The 17816-nt window shown below is 48.7% G+C and overlaps 3 protein-coding genes across 3 annotated transcripts; 1 reads left to right on the top strand and 2 right to left on the bottom strand.

The window, feature by feature from the left end:
- Window positions 1-4: 4 nt before the first annotated feature.
- N7482_010038 (uncharacterized protein) lies at window positions 5-4776 on the top strand (the record flags this gene model as incomplete). Its single annotated transcript, XM_056692162.1, has 14 exons — window positions 5-59; window positions 134-1756; window positions 1816-1980; window positions 2036-2218; window positions 2281-2442; window positions 2514-2699; window positions 2771-3010; window positions 3057-3131; window positions 3185-3381; window positions 3440-3720; window positions 3779-4056; window positions 4111-4192; window positions 4256-4322; window positions 4378-4776. The coding sequence occupies 14 exons, from the start codon at window positions 5-7 to the stop codon at window positions 4774-4776; spliced, it is 3993 nt and encodes a 1330-aa protein (XP_056539868.1).
- A 2620-nt stretch (window positions 4777-7396) lies between these two features.
- Window positions 7397-12670, bottom strand: N7482_010039 (WSC domain-containing protein; the record flags this gene model as incomplete). The annotated part of the gene is made up of 17 exons (XM_056692163.1): window positions 7397-7507; window positions 7578-7963; window positions 8020-8038; window positions 8093-8638; window positions 8775-8817; window positions 8873-9080; window positions 9135-9441; window positions 9520-10626; window positions 10711-11117; window positions 11188-11348; window positions 11427-11567; window positions 11627-11697; window positions 11758-11936; window positions 11995-12021; window positions 12086-12114; window positions 12179-12516; window positions 12584-12670. 17 exons carry the CDS (start codon window positions 12668-12670, stop codon window positions 7397-7399), a joined length of 4167 nt encoding a protein of 1388 aa, XP_056539869.1.
- A 1346-nt stretch (window positions 12671-14016) lies between these two features.
- Window positions 14017-15716, bottom strand: N7482_010040 (beta-1-3-glucan-binding protein precursor; the record flags this gene model as incomplete). The annotated part of the gene is made up of 7 exons (XM_056692164.1): window positions 14017-14120; window positions 14193-14495; window positions 14555-14644; window positions 14707-14838; window positions 14899-15253; window positions 15313-15378; window positions 15432-15716. 7 exons carry the CDS (start codon window positions 15714-15716, stop codon window positions 14017-14019), a joined length of 1335 nt encoding a protein of 444 aa, XP_056539870.1.
- Between the last annotated feature and the right edge of the window lie 2100 nt (window positions 15717-17816).

Raw genomic sequence — 17816 nt, forward strand, 5'->3', positions numbered from 1 at the left:
GAAAATGTGGTGGCGGAAACAGACGCTCCTTCCTCTAAGTTGCTTGGCAACGCTTGGCCGTGAGTACCGAGTCTAGTCTAGTCTTGTCAACACTTCCAAGTTTGTCTGTACCTTTGCTGATATTGTAACACAGAGTCCTTTCCGTTCTTTCCTAATGATATTTCCCTATTGTCCGAGCGCACTACATCCATTGGTGGTGGTGTCGACCTGAGAATCCTTCCATTGGGAGATTCCATTACCTACGGCTTCAAGAGCAGCGATGGCAATGGATACCGCCATCAACTCGAACAAGATCTTTCTGCCGGCAACAAGGTGGACATGATCGGAAGTGTCTCCTCCGGCAGTATGCCCGACAACCAGAACGAGGGACACAATGGCGCTGTCATCAGTGAGATCGCAAACTATGCCCAGGCATCTCTTCCTATGCGTCCGAACGTTGTGCTTGTACATGCCGGCACCAACGATATGAATCAGCCCAATGATCCGGATAATGCCCCTGCCCGTCTGGGAAGTCTGATTGACGAGATCGTCAGCGCCTGCCCGGACGCCGCCGTTCTCGTGGCCAAGATCATCCCTGCTTCCAACTCGGCGACCATGTTGCGGATCGGTCAGTTCAACGCAGCTATCTCAGGCGTCGTCGCGCAGCGTGCCGATGCAGGGAAGAAGGTCATGGCCGTCGACTTTAGCACTGGACTGACGACCGGGGACCTGAGTGACGGACTTCATCCGACTGATGGCGGGTACATCAAGATGGGTGATATTTGGTTTTCCGGAATACAACAGGCCAGCGACAAAGGTTGGATCAAAGCTCCTGTACAAGGCGCGAGTTTTGCAAGTGGTGCCTGCTCTGGCAAACTGGTTTGGATGCCTCAGAACGAGATCGCCTCCGGCCCTGGCTTTCAATCGGGTGGATTCAAATCTACATGGATCCCCAAGGATGAAGTGGCCTCGGGAATTGGCCAGGGGTCAGGAGTCCGCTTTGGTGACATCGATGGCGACGGACGCGATGACTATCTCTGGGTTGATGACGATGGTTCCATTGTCCACTACCTGAATACTGGTACTGGGGAAGCTCCCGTGTGGGTGCCTCAAGGTAAGATCGCCAGCGGGATTGGCAAGGATGGCGCCGGTGTTCGCTTTGCGGATATGGACGGTGACGGCAAGGACGACTACCTCTGGGTCTCGGAGGATGGAAAAGTCACTTGCTTCTTGAACAGGCCGGGTGACAGCCCCGGCAAACCTACTTGGGTCGGCATCGGAGAGATCGCAAGCGGAACAGGAGCCGGCAGGGACCGTATCTTGTTTGCCGATCTTGACGGAGATGGCCGTGATGACTATCTGGTCGTTGGTGACAATGGTCAGATCAGCGCTTGGTATAACACTGGAAACTCTGAAAAGCCGGTCTGGATTCCATCGGGGGCGGTTGCCAGCGGTATTGGTGCTGCAGCAGGTGTCCGATTGGGAGATATCAACAATGATGGGCGTGCTGATTACCTCTGGCTTTCCGAGGAGGGCGCCTTGACTGTCTCACTCAATGGTGGTACCGGCCGAACACCCAAATGGCTGCCCCAAGGTGTTATCGCGACAGGCGTAGGCACAAGCAGGGAGAATATCACCTTTGCCGACTTGAATGGTGATGGAAAGGTCGATTATCTTGCCATCACTGCAGAGACTGGCGCCGTGAAGATGTGGCTCAACGCTGGCAGTGGAAGTGCCACCGAGACGGGTGACGGAGTGATGTTTGCGGATCTCAATGGTGCGTTGTCCGCCAATGCTACTTTACCAAACCAGACTGACACTAGTAATTCGAAAAAGGCGATAAACGTGACGATTACCTCTGGGTTGATGAGAAGGGAGCCATCACCGCGTACATTAACGGCGGGGGCTTGCCCGGAGATACACAGATCTGGCTGCCACAAGGAGTAATTGCTACCGGTGTTGGTGCAAAGCGCGAGGATATCCGCTTTGCCGATCTGAATGGTAGGCGATGCCATCAAACCTCCATGGTGGTACAATATATTGACTACTAGAACAGGCGACGGACGTACGGATTATCTGAAGATCAATCCTGATACCGGCGCCGTGGAATGCTGGTTGAATGCAGGCAGCCCAGACGGCAATGACGGTCCCAACGCTGGAAAGGTCACCTGGGTCCCTCAGGGCACTGTTGCAACAGGCATTGGAAAGGGACCCGGTGTTAGATTTGCTGATCTCAACGGTGTGCACCCCCTTCCTCGTAGACGTCTCCGTACCTTTCGACTAACCGGATAAATGGTGCAGGCGATGGCCGGGACGATTATTTGTGGCTTGATGAGAAGGGTGCTGTGACTGCCTATATCAACGGAGGCGGTTTCCCGCAAATTGTCTGGTTGCCTCAAGGAGTTATCGCTACGGGAGTCGGCGCGTCATCGAGAGATGAGATTGCCTTTGCCGACATCAATGGTGAGTATTCTTTGGTAGAAGCCGTTCACATGGTGATTCTTGACCGATGGCTAAATGACACATCGCAATAGGTGACGGAAGGGCCGATTATCTCTGGGTCCATCCTTCAGATGGGTCGGTTGATATGTGGCTAAATGCCGGAAGTCCCAACGGCAACGATGGGCCTGAAGCTGGAAAGGTCACCTGGATTCCTCAAAACACCATTGCCACAGGCGTTGGTACTGGAGGCCATAACAAGCAGTTTGCGGATCTCAACGGTCAGTAACATGTCATGTTTTGTTGTCGACTTGGAGGCACATGTCCTTGGCTGACGATATTCTGCGGATAGGTGATGGTCGGGATGAATACCTCGATGTCACTCCCTCCTCGGCGGCTGTGAAGGCTTGGTTCAATGGCTGTTCCGAACCACCGACTGGCGGTTCAGGCGGTTCAGCTCCCATCACGCAGCCAGATCCTACCACGCAGCCTGCCACCACGCAGCCAGATCCCACCACGCAGCCAGTTCCTACCAAGCTGCCAGATTCCATCGGGGGGTCAGGTGATCATGCAAGCTGTAATGATCTTAAGGGTAGGTCGTGCAGTGTCTATCGTGAAGCTTTACTGACGCCCGGCAGCTTACCAAACCGCCAATCATGGGACCCTGGAGTCATCGTTTTGGGATAAAACTAACACGGGTGCCTACTTCGACAGTAAGTTTAGGAAGACCATTCGATTCTTCAACATAGCTATTAACAGATTTCAGATTGGCTCCAAACAGACCCGAAAGCCCATTCGGAAATGGGCCCTGCTTTTGCGGAGCCATGGGGAATCGGACAAAGCTTTATGTGCACAATGACGACTTTCTGTGCTAGGCCCAACTGTGACGACCTGCAGGACCCAAGCGCACCCGATAGTGGTCGCGCTTATAATGTCCTTGTTTCTCTGTCCAATGTCAATCAGGTAAGTAAAAGCCCGATTTACTCCCACTCTGGTCGATAGGCGCTCATTTGGTATTTAGTATCTGTACAACCTCCATCAGGCAATCCAAATGAGCCAGACACGATGGAACGGCCTCCAAGTCGCGCTGCAACAAACCTTCTGGCCCGGAAAGGTACCAGATGACGTGAAGGCTCATGACGTCCTCAACGGGATTATGACAGGCATTGGCGTCGCTGCATCCCTCCTCGGTGGGCCGTATATTGGCGTTATGAAAGAACTACTAAACGGCCTGGCGCGTTCTGTCGATAGGAGAATTAAGTCGTCGGATGAGAGCTTAGCTTGGATGGCCAAGATGGAATTGTAAGCATCCATTTTATAACATATCATGAGCTGTTGCTGACCATGTTTAATATATTAGAACTACCATAGGATATTATCAAGGCGCGATCAACGAGACCGTGAATATAAACGACGGGCTGATGTTCGAAGGAGCATACAACGGTAAAAGTACAGGTGATATTTTGGCCTTTGGCCATTGGCTCGATTATCATAAAATTCCGGTTCTCAACCCAACCATGATATCGGTGACTCAGGTGGAAGATTATTTCTACAAGATGCTGTTGAGTTTCTCTATCAATTTTGCGTGGAGGCAGCAGAACGTCTACCTGGTTTCATATCCGATGACCGAGGATGAGTGTATGTTTTTTTCTCTCTCCCGCGGTCTTCTGATACTAGTACTAATTGTTATAGTCAACAACCTCGCGGTGGCAGCCGGCAGCAACGACTTCCGTCTCAAGCACTACTACGGTGGACGAGGTTTCTACTTCCAGGGGTAAGTTTCATGTCATAGGGATGGCTCATGACGTGACGTGACACTGACCACCACCGTCAACAGCATCCAAATGAGGCCCGCCCTTCTGAATGGAGATAACCCATACGCCCAGAACCCTCCCGGATGGGGAGTAAGTGGTCCCTAACCTCCCCTTAACACAGTTTGATCGACCTAACTCTTTCCAGGAAATTGAACAAAACGGCTTCTCCACCTGGGACATCATCGAATCATCCGCCGACGCCTTCAGCAAAGGCGGCTTCGACTTTAGCATCGACAACGACCTGCAGTTGTACCTCGACACGCAGGATTGGGTATCGACAAACGCTGCCCGACTCCCTGGTGCTTTCACAATCCCCCACTGCCAGGTCATGCCGAACAATGACGCGAAGGATATCCAGGCATTCGCAGATTGGTTGGATACGCCTGCGGCAGAATTGTTCCAGGGGATGAAGAGGTCCAGCTTCTGCTTGTGCCAGGACATTATGGACAAAAACGGCAAGAAATTCTCAGACTATATACCTAACGCAGATGCGATGTACGCGAACTGCTTGGGGGATGATGGTGGTATTGGGAATGTGACTTGATGAGGACCATCAATTAGGCAATGGATGGATAGGTCAAAGTAGAGAGTTGAGTGGATTATGGGTGTTAGATATATAGGTTCCTACTGGAGCTGAAGGGGGACAGCAGTCCTACAAAGAACATAAAAATCAAACTCTGAGAGTAGAAGAAATACTCAAAACCAAACTGTCTAAAGTAGTGACAATGTTATGTATAATAGTGCCTGAGAGGGCGGTTTCTGACTGATTGATTCCCTCTAGACTGCGACCACATCCTCAATATCCATGGATATCCACATATCCTCTCCGTAAATTGCGGACATAGTATGTTACCTAATATCCGCAATCCTTGATTTTATAGATATAGTATACTACCTAATATCCTCTAGATATTTGAGGATATCTAATAGATATCAAACAAGATAAATATACTAAGATTATTACCTATTTAGGTAGTTTCTTTACATTTAAAGGTATAAAAGAATATAAAAGTTATATCATACATCTAGACTTGATAATTAATGGAGAGCTATACTAGTATAGATATCTATGGATATCCTTATTAAAGATATAGTATTAAAATAATATCTATTATCCTTAATTTATAGATATAGTATTAGACCTAATATCTGATAGAGAGGATATCCCACAGTCTAGCCTAGCCGAGCCTAGGTTCCTTAGATATTCAACCTAAGTAGTATACTAACATTCCTCTTGTAGACTATCTGTAGTGGCTAGTGTACCAGTTCTGACAGATATTTTAACTTAATAAGGAAGGATTTAGTGTAAGGGCCCCGACTATTAACTTCTATTTAGCTAGTACAGCTTTAATTATATCTAGATTTTATAGATTAGTATTTACTACTCATAAGCTGTATTAGATAGTAACCCCTAGCGCTCTTTCAAAATGGGTAAGTATATCTGCTATTATAAAGGATCGGCCGATATAGGGAAAGAAGTTATGTAGTATATTTAGAACTAATATAGGGATATAGCTATAGCGGGTTAGTGTCTATCTACCCTTTCCCTTCCCCAAGGCCGGCGATCTGCTTCTTGGTTCTAATAAATTTATATATAGTATACGCAGGACCTCTGGTCTACGATACTATCCAGTAGATTATTTAGCCCTACGCTGGCTATTATCTGCAATTAGTCTGTCCAGATCTCGGGCCTTGCTTTACGTGGGCATAGAACAACTATTAGCCGAAGAGTGGTACGAATACCATGTTTACCGCCTATGCCCCTAAAGAATCCCGGTCGAGATCGACTCGACCGAGAAATCAGAGCGAACTTTCGCGGACAGCTTTGCGGGCTTTGCGAAACCCAGGCATCCTACGTACGGATCTTCTGTGAAACCGAGAATGTATAGCGTGGATCACCAATTGAGCAACCATGACAAATGGGTGGAACACAAACTGGCCGAGGGACAGAGATTTGCTTGGAGAGAGGCTTAAGCCTCCATGGTCGGGACTCGGAACCCAGCATTCGGAGGGCTGCAACTTGTTACGTGCCAAAAAGCTCAAGAGAAACTGTGTATTCTAACGAAGGATGCAAAGCTGGGGAAAGGAAGATCCTAAGTGAGATGGGGGGTTTTGTGTGCCCTCTCTTCTCAAACATCCTAAACACCTTCCATACTAATCAACAACACGCGATCCTTCCGTTTCTGGATCGTCACAGTCTACATCGTTACACAGCTCAAGGGACATGCACCACCAGGGACGGGTGGGGCAGAGAATTACGATGCGGCAGATTTTCCTGGCTACTAGGGTAGAGAGGCCCGATAAAACCCTCCATTGGGAGAAACTGAGGCCATCGTGCCTGGCTCAAACCATCGCTTCACAGTCCTCACCTACCACCTGCTTTGCTACAAATGGGCTGCTGATGGCTATTTCAGCGCTGCAAATCACAATTGAACTCGGTCCCGATCCATAACCCGACCTGACTGACCAACTGCCATGCTCGCGCCAACATGGATCTTCAATATGAGTTTGACATCAAGGATCAGTAGAGGGGAGACGCAGACCGTACTAGGCCCTTGAATGCTGTGGTTGGAACGATGGGTTCACTGTGATCCGTTTAATGATTCTATAGCGGCTCCTGTGTTACAGCAGCCCCTAGCTAATAATTAGCCATTTTCATCCCTTGCCTCGAAAGCTGGTTGATTTTCAGTTCGGCCAAAGTTTTAGACCAAGTTACTTGAAGTTTAGAATTTAACGGCGGCATACTACAGTCGTTGGGACATAGAAAGTAGAGAAGCGCAGACGAAAGCAAAGCGAGCGATAACAAGTAGGCCGACCTGGGGACCAGAAAAACTAAGAAATTTAAGGTCGCATAGAAGAGTGAATTCTTGCGAGTAAGCCAGGGCGAGAAGAGGCGAATCACATACGAAAGCGTCATAGAAATTAAGGGAGCGTGAATTAACATTGGCGAAGGCAAATCAAGGTTGACTGCTGGTCCTGGTTGCAAGAGAGGGCAAAAGCTGCTATGGGTCATGGCAGGGCTTTTACGCAAGAGACAGCTTACTATGAATAGTGAATAAAATGGAAGCAGCGATTCTGACCCGTCCCATTCGAAGTCATAGGACACTAGTTCCACTAAGCGATGACACCACCACCGCCGCCCATGTTGCTAGTGAACCGAACTATTATGTCGCGGTTGCGATACTGGAGCTTGATATTGTTGTGATGTTAGCTGGAAGACCTGCACCAGGCTTGGCGTAAAAGTCTAAACGCCATCCAGCACCGCAGTACTCAAACTGGGATCGTTTTCAGTTAGCAATTGAATAGTTCGGGGGCGATAATATACAGAGCTATTGATGAGCTTACCTTATTCCCACTACACAGCATATTGCAATCAGTTGTCGATGCAGGAGACCCCGCCGAGTTAGTCACGTTGCCACAGAAGCATTGCGACGCATATTCAATGCCCATCATCTGCCAAGATTGGACGTTGCAGAATGAGGCGCAATTCTCAACAGTCATGTTATTGGAGCTGTACGAGGCGCCTAGAAGGACACGAGCGGCGTTGTCGACGTAGCAATCGACCCAGTTAAATCCACCAGCACTGGATACATGCACAGGCTTCGGGGGCGGAGGGTTGAATTGAGTGTTGTTGTAGACGCTCAGGCGGGCACCGGCACCGCAAAGTTCATGAGCATTGCCACTACAAGTCGCGGAGCAGTCTGACTCGACGGCAACTAGACTCGTATTCACTTCAAGGACGTCAGATTTAGAGCATATCGAAAACGCTGAAAGGGAAATTCCTTACAAGTGTAACCACAGTAGCACTACAAGATGTTAGCTGAATAAAAACGATTAATTTGGAAAGAATGCGGATTTACCTCCCGACCATACTCAGTGCCGAAAAAGTTGAAGGGTTTAGCATCGTAGGTGCCGGTAGAACAATTCATAGCGCAGGTCTCCAGAGTCATTCCATTATATGCGAATGAAGCCCCTGATAGGACACGTTGATTGTTGTTAAGCAGGTCGTTGTAACAGCCAATATATGTCCAGTTGTATGCTCCGTAGGAAACAATGTTTGGTTCTTTGGAGTTCAAGGGAGACATGGAAGTGGTAGAGGTTGCCGATTGGGAAACTGTCGCAGCGCCTAAGGGGGTGGGTTCAAAAATTGGTAAACCAAAAGGAGCATGCGCAAAAGAAGATTTTTCTTTAACGTACCTGGGGTGGAAGCTGACGAAGAAGTCAACGGAGTTGACGAAGGATTCGAGGAGGGAGTCGAGGAGGGAGTCGAGGACGGAGTCGAGGAGGGAGTCGAGGAGGGAGTCGAGGAGGGAGTGGAGGAGGGAGTCGAGGAGGGAATCGAGGAGGGAGTCGAGGAGGGAGTCGAGGATGGAGTTGAGGAGGGAGTTGATGAAGAGACAGGTGAGCTAGAAGTAGTCGAAGACGCGGATACGGAAGCCCCAGCCAAGAAGCTGGCAATATTAAACCTCTTTATATCGGCATAGATGGAAATATAACCTCCCCAACCACCGCAGGCTAATTAGAAATCAGAATAAGCAGAACAATGGGGAAATTTGCAGATTGACCTTCAGATTTGTTTCCAGGGCTACAGAAATATGTGAGCAGATGCTATGTATGCAAACAAAGGAACAATAACTTACCACTGGTAGTTACAGTACCCAGCAGATTCGTCGCTGAGGCTTTGGCGGTAGGCGATAGAATTTCCACACCAGCACTCAATCTGGTATTCGGTGCCAGCTAACGCGAATCCCTGGGACATGCACAGCGCCTGGCACTGTTCGTTGTCATTGGTCGCTTCCATGGTAGAATTATTCACCATGGTCTGCAGATTCCGCCCTAGATGGGTGTCTGTAGCAACGTTAACTATCAAAAGAGACTTAATGGATAACACTCAGTACCGACCCTGGAAACAGCCCACCCATTGGTACAGTGCGGTACCGTTGGGGAGAAGGGGGCCGATTTGCTCGGTGGTGAGTGTGACGTCCGTGACAATGTCACGCACGCCGAAAGGCTGAGTCGGATTCAACGCATCTAAACCATCGGTGTTCAAACTCCAGCTGGCGTTGAGGTACTGGGATGGGTGGTTGGGCTGTTCCGCCGCAGCATAGACAGCAATTCGACCAAACGCACAGCTTCCGACGGGGATCGTTGAACCCTCAGCCAGGTCAGTGGTCGGGGCCACAGCGGTGAGTTCCCCACCAACAGGAGGCTAGCATATTCAGTCAGTGACTCCGAAGGGGAAGCAGGCTTGCAAGAAAGGGAATTGGAAGAGAGGGTTAATCATTACTTTAGATCTCGAGATAGTCAAGACTGATCCCCCTTGGTTGCAGACACGGATCTCCTTTTGCACTGTTGTGTTGGCGATGATGCCACCGAAGTGAACCGCAACTGGCACGCTATAGTCCCAGCCTCCATCACTGGTTGAGACAGAGATATTGGCTACAGGAGGATTAGCGGCAGTGGCAGAGATCAGGATGGTGTTGGAGCCGCCGTCAGACCACAGAGTTAGCAAGCTTGCGTACTTCCCAACAACTGCCGTCTCGAAGGTCAAGGGAACAGTCAAACTAGAACCCACATCCAGAGTTTGGCCGACCACCGGGAAGGCCGAGGAAGTAAAAGCGATCCCAATCACAGAATTCGAACCAGACAGTGTAAGGTTATGGTAGGCTGTATCCGTGGCATTGGTGGAAGCGTCTTGCCAGGCGAAACCAGTAAAGGTCAGGGTAGAGCTGCCAATATTTCCCATAATAACGGAGGATGCGAGACTGCTGGTACCGGTGGGATAGAGAACCAGGCCTCCCATGTCAATCTCTGACGGCGTGCTGTGTAAGAAGGGATTGGAACTGACAATCCGACCGGTGAGCGAGAGGGGAACTGAGGTTGCATATCCAACAATCCGGTTCGTGGTAGCTAGAGTCAACGCTCCAGTAATGGCACCGGGGATGACTGTACCGTAACTGACGTCCTGGGCGTTTTGGATCGATGTGTTTGTCAGGTTCCAAGTGACAGGGAAAGAGAAGCTTTGCCCGGCAGCCAGGCTGCCACTGGGCATGCTGGCATTGCTACATTCGAAGTAAGGATTATTGACATTGCAGCCGTTGATCTGAGTAATGGCTATCAGTGCGGTGCAATTGACTGTGAGTGTCTCAGTTTGCCCAATGCCCAAGGATCCAAAGTCCACCGAGCTAGAGCAACGCAGAGGAAGGTTGACAGGAGCTCCGAGACAAGTGATACTGTTGCCACCCATGACGTAAACGCGGCTATCACCAAAAGCAGGCCGCTGGTACTTTTGGATACCTCCAGTTGGTGGAATAGGGATTTGCACTAGCGTGCCGTTGGACGCTGGGACTGCATAGAAAGCGCGAAGGCCGTTGTCCACATCAGTCACCCAGAGCTGTACAGAGTCCGCCTAGTTAGTCAAATACCCAAAGTAGAGATGACTCGCATTTGAATCTTCAACCCGGAAGGAGACACTCACAATGGCGGTGCCCTGTTGGCCGTTGTATGAAGTGATTGTAGGCTGACCAACTCCAACTCGACCAGCCGATTGTACCAGTGTCTTGCCGGCCTGGGTGAAGAAGGGCACGCCATTCGCATCCGTACCAAACTTGAAGGCGTAGGTTCCGTCACCAATTGGTGTGAAGTAGAAGTAACCCCCTTCGAGCGGGTAGCTTCCAGAGCCACCAAAGACAGAATTGGTGGTAACAATGGTCTGAAGGACATCATCCGTGCCGCCAGGTCCCTGCATGTATCCGCCGAGATTGTTCGCATTCAAGACATAAACTTTCGCATTTTTGCCGACGACCACGGCAATCCGGCTGACGCCGGTTCCGTAGAAAACGGAACCATCCAGGAGACAGGTTCCTCCAGAGCCGAGATCCAGATCTAGATTAAAGGATTGGTCAAAATAGAGTAATAATGTGCGCATAAGGGAGACCTTAATGCGTGGACATACCTGCTGCGTCCATAGAAATGTACTCGTACGGTTCAAAGTAGCCTCCTAGTGAGAATGAGCCAGATGAAGAAATAGCAAAATCAGCAACAACTTCGTCCAGTGTGGAGAGGGCTGAATGGGAACTAGCGGGGAAGTTGTCATTCTGATGACCCTGTCCATTTCTGCCAAGAGGGTTAGCCCAACATCATGTAATGGTAGCACCGAGCCCACGCTCGACGCATGTGGGTGAAAGGAGGTACCCAGTCACAATGAAGATGCGCGAGACATCCGTTGCTAGACCCATCCCACTCTGCCAGATTCCGGCCTTTCCACCTTGTTGGACGGTATAGTTTAGTGGCTGGGGAACAGGAGCCCCAGGGGCCGCCTCCATGGCGTAAATACTTTAATCAGGATCAGTACCTGTTTATGACGGGCTTGTTGCTGAGAATACGGGCCATACCTGATGACCCCGATACCAGGAGTTTTGCTGACGGAAACGAGCATTCCAGTGTAGTTGAAAAGATCACAGTGCTTCGATATGTTGCCGTCAGAATTGGGGTTTGACTCTTGACTCAAGAAATAGTTACATACCCCACCAAATCCACCAATGACGACACCATTGAGCGACGTCAAGGATGGTCGCTGCAAAGCCGTGCCTCCCAGGAAATATCGCGTGTGATCGTTATCAGCATAATGGCCGTCGATCATGACCGGGAAGCCAGAGACTTCGGTCAAATCAGGTAGGTGCAAGGCGTGGAAATAGTAACGTGCTGTAGCAATGGCCATGAATATGACAGTCTTCGCTTTTTTGGTGATTCAGTCACTTACCATTCAAGACACCGCCAGAAGAATCACCTGTAAATCGCTGAATTAGCAACCAACGGAGCATCCTTACGCCTCATTCGACGACGCCGCTCACCATTTTTGTAGCCCTTGGCGAACAGATACCTGTAATGCTGGTCAGCCTCACATATTATTTCTTGATGCTTGGGAGAAGGAGAAAAGGGCTCACATTATCTCGGTATTTGGGTCGATGATGGGAGTGCCAGTGATGCCGATAAAGTTGGGGATATCATAACAGCCAATATCAGACTGGAGGAATGGCGGTGTTAACTGGCGTTGAGCAATGATGGTGCCGTTCTTGCCATCCATGACCCGAACGATATTCATGTTTGACGCGGTAATAACCAACTGCTCTGTCGAGCCGGAGGGTGTAAAGGTCAAGGCCTTTGCATACCAGGTCTCTACATGGTTGGGTGAATTGTAGGTCCAGAGAATACCGAAGCTGGAAGACGCGACGATGGCCGGATCCATGTTATGATTGGGCAAGTAACCCGATTGCGGGGGGTCCTAGAAGATTATGCGATCAGAGCCGTGCCATTGTTTGTCTTTTCTTGGTATGAAAGCTTATACATACCGCATCCTGGATGGAATCAGTGGATGCGAGCGAGGCCACTAGCCACGGCAGGTAGGCCAGGGTAATCCACGCGACCAAGTACCTCATGGTTCTTTGAGAGCGATAGCAAGGAGAAAATCCTAAGGTCAACAATCAAACTCGATGCAGGGTCTCTGTGAGGGGACTAAGACTTGTGACCAATGGCTCTGTTTATATATTGCCTGGCAATTACAGTAGGGCGGGCTGGGCCGGGATCTAGATCGTGGGCCCAAGCTCAAACTCAATAGGGACATGTATCGTACGGTAAGCCTTGCTGCCCTAATAATCTGATTAGTCTTTTTTAGGTAGGTAGAGCCAAAACAACATTGCTGGGTCTAACGTTCTGCCTAACTCATGAGCTCCATAAGCAGCCACTACCTATGTAGCCCAAAGTCAATCTCGAAGAAACTGCCTTCTTTCTCGCTAAAAATTACTTGCCTTCACACCGTTCCGTCTGATCACTCGATAATGACCACTTGCGTAGCCTAATCATATGAGTTGAAATTTTCAGCTTCTCGACGGATTCAAAGATCCTGAACATAAGAGAAGAGAGGTGGTGAGTTCCACCGAACGATGCATCGATCTGTATCCCGATCTACCCTAGGGGTATCTAGTCGGCGATTGAGGGGTTGGAATGACTTCTGAATGGAAGAGTACTTTATGATCTTCAGGAATGCGACTTTTCTATTACCCAATAATAATAATAACTTATAATAGGCCTTTTCTAAAATAGGAGGGGTCTTATCGCGAATGGTGGATCTTGTCAGCCCCAACTAACGCAGGTTTCTCAGCCCATATCTATTTCGCAAAGTTATCTGAACTTCCCGACATGAGATCATGAACCTCGCAATCTTAATGGGATCTCTGCAGTACTTGTGAGTTGATTTGCAAGATTTGTCTACAGTTGCGCTCCAGAATCCAGTTAAGTTCGCTCTCCAGCCTATAGAAACACCGAGTTAAGCTGCTGTAGAGCGAAAGCAGAAATGACCCAGATACACGTTTTACCTTAGAACGGCGTCCCCCAAAGGCTTCGCTACTCCCCATACAACGATTATAGGCCCCGTCCGATACTACGCACTCACTACAGCACTATAGGTGATCCGTCCGGTACCCTGTGAGCAAATATGGTGGACGGCTGGAGTGTTAGTGAGGTTCAAGGCAGGTATCACCATCTAATTTGCCCTATAAGGATTTTTAACTCCAGACTGGGCATGGCTCGTTCTTCGAGTGGACAGATGAACTAGCATAAGGTAATTGATCCCATGATTCCAAACGGTTTTCTGACAGAGAGGAAATGCTTGTGTTTCTATCAATTCAGAATGAGTCTGCGGATGGGTTGGTACAATGCTTGAGCTCAATCATGCCAGCCAAAGAGTTTGAAGCCTCAAAATAAAAGTTTACCCACATCTCTCACTTTAGCTACAGGGTCCTTGCTGCCACATTTTGACAGACTTGATTGTCATCCCCCGCTGCGCAATCTCGCTGCCTGAGGGCCAGGTAGGTAACCATTTGTCGACACCTGCTAAGCTGTCAATCATGAATCCTAGAAGACTGGTGGGTGGTGCTTTCTCAGTCTAGGCTGTTTTCTTACTTTTATAGAACTCGGACGCAGCAGGACCTGCATCGCTCCATGGTTTGTCTCCGACTGTATCTTCGAAGTACCCATTCGTGCCACCGACGGCGACATTAAGAATTAAGTAGAAAGGCTGATCGAACGGAGCATTCGGCCTCCCGGACTGCGCCCATGGATCAAGCAAAATGGTTGAGTTTACCGTGTCACCACTGAAATGACCTCTCTGCCACATGGTACTGGATTTGGGAAAGTCAACCACCATCACTTGGGAAAGTGGATTGTCAACATAGGTGTAAATCTGATTCTCGCTCCACACCAGGCCTAACCGGTTCACACAAATCTCATTAGCCACGATCTGACACGGTAGTTACACCACGCACCGAAGGTATGGAATGCGTCGCTATAGTCGCCTCTCTGCATCGGTCTGCCGCCCGTGGTTCGCCAAAAAGCGTCAAGGATTGATGTCGGTCCTATGATGAACAGGCTTTTTAGTCACCTCTATGTGCCAAGCTGATCAAAATCGAAGACATACCCCAGTGTAGAGTGCTCGACATGACGTTTCTGCCTCCTTTAGGATAGCTGATCCCGTTGCCTCGGCTCTCCATGATATCAATCTCGCCGCTTGCAGGCCATGGCCCGTAAGTGTCAGTAACTGGCATCATCCCTGATAATGGATATTAGCGTCGCCGACAGCGGGAAAATCTACTACCGCGGCTGCACACACAAATCGCCGGCCAGAGCCAATCTCCTCGGGGTAGCTTTGCAACGACTTCAACACGACCGTAGCGAATGCTTTTCTTGCCCTTGGTATTGAGGCGTGCTGATTGAACTGGAGGTATCACTAAATTCTGCGTCTGGTTCGAGCGGATAGAGCATTCTGCGCTTGTTGTGCCTGTGCATGTTCCATCACCACCGGCCTTGGTCAGGTTTAATGTGTATCCATTAAAGATCTCGGCGTTGGTGATTGGGGTAGTCTCATCTGTCAAGGTTGGTATGATGTGTAGGCCCTCTGCATCTACGAAAGCATTGCTGTTCGCTGTCGTAGTCCAGTCAAATTCACCGGTCCCGAAGCCATTGAGCTAGGACGCGCGCCGCTTAGCATAGTGCCTGTGACAATGCTAGCTATTTGAGGACTTACCTGAACCTCGTAATTCCACACGCTGGTGTCCACCGCACTGAACTGGTCGTCAAGAAGCAGACAGTACTAGATAGTGAGGTGAATATTTTGGGGTGCCTTGGCTCTTCGCTGATACATACTTGGTATTTCGGGACTTTTTTTGTCTCTGCATAATTATAATAGGCACTGAGAAGGAGCGATAACCCGACAAATCCCCAAATGATGTAGTTCCCCAAGAGAGTCCGGCGGAGTTTCGAGTCATTGATCCAGGGTCTCTCATACTCGCCGTCAAGCAAATGACTCTGAAAACGGTAGCTTCTTGATTTCCCTGCCGAAGCAATGCTCTGTGAGCTACTTGAGCCAATGGGTAAAGAATCATGCGGACTGAGACAAGGATCCCGAATTTCCGCGTGTTGTTTCTCCATGGCGGATTGACTTAGTTCTCTTCGGCGGCAAGTCGGAAGAGGAGGCAGCAAAGTAGAGTGAACGCGGATGACACGAGCGAAGAAAAACCTGGGCATCGACCAAAGGAGGCGTCCTTGGTCCTACTTCGAAGCGACAAGATGCAAAGTAAGGTACGGCGCGGTGAGGTCCGATGGACGACTAGAGCGTGGGGTCTGGACCCATCTCATCCTCGGCAGTTTTACCCTAGGATGAACGACAATTGTAAATAAATGAGAAACCAAGTGTCTATGCGCCATCGTTGGGGGTAGATTTGGGGATAGCGTTGGGGGTAGCTGTCAGAGTCCGTGCTCAAGACCCACAAAGATAAGCAACACTTGGCTTTTCAGGGTTCCTGCATGGCTGCTTGAGATCCTAGTTATCTGTGTCTTTACTCCTTAGGAGTTATATGCTAATGAAAAGATAAACTCATCTCTTATACTACTAATATCTAGACGAAATGATACGTATCTTTCATATAACATTGTAATACAAAAGGTACTTGACGAGATCGGTGAGGCGCTCCTTGTAACGGGCCCGAGCCCAGTTATGGTCACGGCTGAATCATGACCGGAGCACCCACCTTTATCAGCACTCGTTGGCCTACTCTCAAGAACGTACAATCGCCCAAAAAGCTTTCTCCTTCCCCCAAGATCGTTGTAAACAGCATGCTGGCTTAGTCCAATTGACCATGTTCTACTTCGCCCCTTCACACTCCTGGGTGTGCTGCTGTGGTGACCGCCAGGCAGCCTTACTAGGGAAAGACATAGATACCTTCTGTCGGAGCAATAAATGACGGTATAGACTAAGAATGTTACCTATAGTGTATTTTTGGTCTAGTAGCTATTTTACCTGGGATCCAGCCCTATTTTATGTTAATAGTTATAAGCCCGATAGCGGTTTGTGATAAAACTTGAGAATATCTAGAGAGTTACGGGTTTAATCCTAGCTGGAGCTAAAATAGAGTACGGCCTTCCGTTAGAATAGGAAGTAACCTAGATTAAATAATGAGTATATAAGACCGAGAGATAGCTAGGATATACTTTATTAGGAATACTTATAGATTTAGTATATCCCAGGGGAATATATCGGAGTAATAAATAACGGTATAGACTAAGAATATTATCTATAGTATATTTTTAGTCTAGTGGTTATTTTACCTAGGATTTGGCCCTATTCTATCTTAATACCTTCTAAGTGTATTTTCCTTTTTCTCTTTTTAGAAGGTTACATTTGCTATCTAGTGTAGCCCTGGCAAAGTGAGGCGGACCCCTTGCAATGTAGGTTAGGTACAAAGTATATGCATAACACGACGGAGTGGCCGATTCAAAGATACTATCACAGCCAAGTCCAGATGAAAATAATGCGGGTTATCTTAGCCTCGTCGGTGCAGGGTACTGCAGGTGAAAGCTCCAACCACCGATAGTCAGATATATCTCTCTATGATATGGATCGCATGTTCGGGGTTTGAACCATTACTCCGTATAATGTAATATTTCAAAGATACAAGAAAACCCTAGACGTTTCAGCATCCATGGATAGGTACCTCCGCTGAAATTATATAACATTCTGCCGGTCAAATTCGTTATCACCATACCAAAACTGCGTCCTTGGATAACCAAATGTTCGTGAGAGCGCCAACTGTCTACAACAAGATTATGTTCTCCAGTTCTAAGATCTCTGATTTTGAGTTTGACAGGACAAACGCAGGGTATACTCCGTGCTCCATATACGTAGACATCTATGATCGAGGTAAGATATTTCCAAGGCGGGATAGATCCTACAATACTAGACTGTATGTATTTACCACCCACCATTCCTGTAATACAATGAATGTAGTAAATGAGTTTCTCTAGACCTGCACATTTTTCCCTGAATAAACTGAATACGGGTAATCAAAATGCCAAGAGCTGAGTGGAATGAAGACAGGTAAAGTGAGATAATTCATGCTAAGATTGTCGCAATTGTTGGGAACCTGGCGTGCGCCGTTCGCTCACGGATGTGTCATGACATTGGAAAGTCTAATATCTAGCCTGATAGCGATTTTCCCGAGCTAGCTGAAGTCCCTCCCCCTTAGGCACCCA

The sequence above is a fragment of the Penicillium canariense genome (genome assembly GCF_028826845.1).
Source record: "Penicillium canariense strain IBT 26290 chromosome Unknown utg000007l_segment0_segment0, whole genome shotgun sequence".
In the NCBI taxonomy this organism is placed as follows: Eukaryota; Fungi; Ascomycota; class Eurotiomycetes; order Eurotiales; family Aspergillaceae; genus Penicillium; species Penicillium canariense.